The sequence below is a fragment of the Cebus imitator genome, unplaced genomic scaffold (genome assembly GCF_001604975.1).
Source record: "Cebus imitator isolate Cc_AM_T3 unplaced genomic scaffold, Cebus_imitator-1.0 Scaffold435, whole genome shotgun sequence".
NCBI classification, from domain to species: Eukaryota; Metazoa; Chordata; class Mammalia; order Primates; family Cebidae; genus Cebus; species Cebus imitator.
Genome location: NW_016107750.1, coordinates 1,343,966 through 1,347,883, shown reverse-complemented (window position 1 = coordinate 1,347,883; position 3,918 = coordinate 1,343,966). Strand labels below are relative to the sequence as shown.

The following is a 3,918-nucleotide window of genomic DNA, read 5'->3' as shown; positions in this document are numbered from 1 at the left end:
AAAAAAAAAAAATACAAAAATTAGCCAGGCACGGTGGCATGCACCTGTAGTCCCAGCTACTTGGGAGGCTGAGGCAGGAGAGTCGCTTGAACTGGAGAAGGAGAGGCTGCAATAAGCCAAGATGTTGCCAGTGCACTCCAGGCCTGGGGAACAGAGCAATACGCTGTCGGGGAGGGAAAAAAAAAAAAACAGGGAAGGGGGTCAGGATTTTTTCTTGGGGGAGGAGTTGCGATTTAATGTAGAATGATTTAAAAAGGCATTATTAGGCCAGGCACGGTGGCTCACGCCTGTAATACCAGCACTTTGGGAGGCCAAGGCAGGTGGATCATCTGAGGTCAGGAGTTCAAGACCAGCCTGACCAACATGGTGAAACACTGTCTCTACTAAAAAATACAAAAATGAGCCAGGGAAGGTGGTGGGTGCCTGTAATCCCAGCTACTCGGGAGGCTGAGGCAAGAGAATCGTTTGAACCTGGTATATGGAGATTGCAGTAAGCCGAGATGGTGGCATTGCACTCCAACCTGGGACACAGGGCAAGACTCCGTCCGAAAAAAAAAAGGCATTATTAGGATATGATTAAATAAAGATGTCAGGGACTGGGCCATGCAGACATCTGGGGGAACAGGATTCCTGCAAAGGGGAATAGCAAACGCAATGGCTCCTGTGGGAGAAAGGATGGAGGAACTGCAAGAGGGCCAGTGGGGCTGAAGCACAGACAGAGAGAGAAAAAAGGAGGTAAGAGATGAGCATTAACAAGGGGCCCAAATCATAAAGGCCATTTGAAGAACAGTGGCTTTGACTATGAGTGACAAGAAAAGCCACCGAAGGGTTTCTAGCAGAAGACAGATGTCATTTGACCTATGTTTTGACAGGATCACTCTACTTGCCACACAGGACCTGGCATATAGAAGGTGCTCAAGAAATGACCCGTTGAAACAGCATAAAAAGTAACCAGAGTTGGGTGTAATGGCTCACTCCTGTAATTCCAGCATTTCAGGAGTCTGAGGTGGGCGGATTGCTTGAGCCCAGAAGTTAGAAACCAGCCTGGGCAATACGCCAAAACTAAAAATACAAAAATTAGCCGGGTGTGGTATCATGTGCCTGCAGTCCCAACTACTTGGGAGGTAAGGTGGGAGAATCACTTGAGTCCTGGAGGTGGAGGCTGCAGTGAGCTGAGATCTTGCCACTGTGTTACAGCCTGGGCAACAGGACACCCTGTTTCAAAAAAAAAAAAAAAAAAAAAAAAAAACCCTGTCCTTATTAAAAAAAAAAAAAAAAAAAAAAATTAGCCAGGGGTAGTAGCTGTAGTTCCAGCTGCTCAGGAGGCTGAGGCAGGAGAATTCCTTGAACCCAGAAAGCTAAGGTTACTGTGAGCCGAGATTGTGCCACTGCACTCCAGCCTGGGCAACAGAGAAAGACTCCATCTCAAAAAAAAAAAAAAAAAATTTAACCAGAAACCAACTCAGTGCAGTGGCTCTGGGTTCCAACATTTTGGGAGGCTAGGTGGGAAGATCACTTTAGACCAGGAGTTTGAGACAAGTCTGGGCAGCAGAATGAGACCGTGTCTCCACAGAAAAATTTAAAAATTAGCCAGGTGTGGTGGCACCTGTAGTCTCCACAACTTAGGAGGCTGAGGTGGGAGGATCGCTTGAGCCCTGGAAGCCGAGGCTGCAGTTGAGTGGTGATCGTCCCACGACGCTCCAGCCTAGATGACAGAGGGAGACCCTGTCTCTAAAAAGATAAAAAATAAAAAACAAACCGACAAAAAAACAACCTGAGACCCCAACATCTCTTGCAGTTCTGCGATGGGACAATTTCAGGGTAAAAGGTGGTGGTGGAGTCTCCTGATAGAATAGGGACAGAGCTTCTCAGCTGAAAAGGGCCCCATTCCTCAGTCCAGGAGAGAGAGAAAGAGATGCACCCCTCCACACACATTTTATACACTAAGAAACTGGAGCACAGAAAAGTGAATTGATTTGTCCAAGGTCAGCAAATGGTCAGCGGCAGAGCAAAAGCAAAGGGTTAATAGAGAAACGTCCTCTCCCCGCTGCTCGCAGCAGCGTCGGAGACTTTTCTGAGGCGAGATGCATGCTCCTGCGAAGTGTCAGCAGTGACTCACATCGATTCCAGGGACACCGGCGCCAGCCGTGGCCCCCCGCGGGCGTGGGCCTGCTGGGAGGCGGCGCCGTGGGAGCGACGCGCAAATACAGGCCGCAAATGACAGGCGGGCGGCGCGGGAGCCGCATCTGGAATTCCCAGAGGACTCGCACCGCCTTCGGTTGACAACGAGAATAATATGAGACGCCACTGCTAGCAGCTGCAGGCTGGGCGGCTCCGGAAAGTCAGACGCCCTTTAAGCCTCAGTTTCCCCATTTGTGAAAGGAGCCAGCGCCGCCCAACCCACCTACTCCCACAGCCACCCCCGGAGCGCTCGGCTGTCGAAGGCGAAGCGGAGAAAGCCGAGGGGACACGCCTCCTCGCCCCGCTCCCCCGTCCCAGGCAGGTGGCGGGGAAAGGAAAGGGACCCTGACTGTACCGTAAACAGGCGGCGCCGCCGAGTGGGGGGAACCGAGCACGTGCGTCCGCCCCAACGGGACGGGGACAGATTTAGGGTCCGGGTCAGGCCGGAGTCGCCACCTCGGGGTCCAGGGCTTGTGATGTCCACCCCGCTTGTCTTTCGGGTCTCTCGGGCTTCCGGCCTCACGCACTTCCAACACCACCTGCTCCCCGCACCAAGGCGGATGATGGCGGAGGAGGAGGATTTTGAAAGCCGGCAGTTTCTTTGCTTCGATTTGATTTGTTCGAGGCCAAGGCAGGCTTGCCCTTGCCCGGCACGCGCGGTCTCTCGGGTAGGGTAGTCTCGTTCCCCCGCGCGGGGCGCGGCGGGGCGCACGCCGCGAACTACCCATCCCATGGTGCAACGCGCGCAGAGCTTCCCCACCGCCCCCCTATTCGCCCTCCCGCGGCGGCTTCTGGCTCTTTCTCGCGGAGACGCAGGGCGGTGTTCAGCAGGGAGCGCCCAAAGACTACAATTCCCAGAATGCGTTACGCCCGGGCGCGTCCGCTTTTCCGGAAAGGTTATGTTTGCGTAACTTTGATGTCGCAGGTATGGCCAGTGCTGGGGCTCTTCCGCAAGACTCAGGTATCCATTTCCCGAAAGAAAAGACTCCCTTCCATCCCATGAAACTGAAAGGGCATTCGAAGACTTCCACATAAATATGCACAAATTACTTGATAATTAAAAAGGGGAAATAGTAACTATCGTAGAGAAGCTCTACAGACACCACTTGAACGGCCACGTTAACATCAACAGCAGGACAAGCTGACATTCATCGCACACTTTCTGTGTGATGCATTGACGCCCGGTCTGCAATGCATGACCTTAGTCTAATCACGAGAAACCCAAGCTGAGGGACATTATAACTGATGTGTACCCTTCCGGAAATGTCTGTATTATGTAAGAAAAAGAAAAACCGAGTAACTGTTGCCGATTACAGGAAACGAAAAAGACAACTGAATGCAATACATGGTCCTGGATCAGATCCTGGGTGGGGACTGCTGTAAAAGACGATAATGAGACAGCAAAATTTGACTGTGTATTAGATAATAGTATTGTATCAGTGTTAAATGTATTAATTTTGATTATAGTACAAGGTTTTGTAAGAGACTGCCCTTGTTCTTGGAAAAAAATGCTGAAATAGGGACAAAAAGGACAGGATTTCTGCAACTTAAATGGTTAAAAGAAATGTACCTATACATGTACATAGAGAAAGCAGGGGCACAGATGTGACAAAATGTTTATCAGTGAATCTATTGAAGGATATGGGAGTTCTTTGAATATTTTTGCAACTTTTCTGTAGGTGTGAATTTAAGCATAAAAACACAAACAGCTTTTTTTTTTTTTTTGAGACCGAGTTT

General features: G+C 50.3%; 1 protein-coding gene across 2 annotated transcripts in view; it reads right to left on the bottom strand.

The window, feature by feature from the left end:
* Positions 1–3,548, bottom strand: part of RANGAP1 (Ran GTPase activating protein 1) — a 46,109-nt gene extending 42,561 nt beyond the window's left edge. For both annotated transcript variants that reach the window (XM_017510358.2, XM_017510359.2), the window contains exon 1: positions 2,537–3,548. In XM_017510358.2, the coding sequence (XP_017365847.1) occupies positions 2,537–2,909 (373 nt within the window). In that variant the 5' untranslated portion in view covers positions 2,910–3,548. The remainder of the gene's footprint in view (positions 1–2,536) is intronic.
* Between the last annotated feature and the right edge of the window lie 370 nt (positions 3,549–3,918).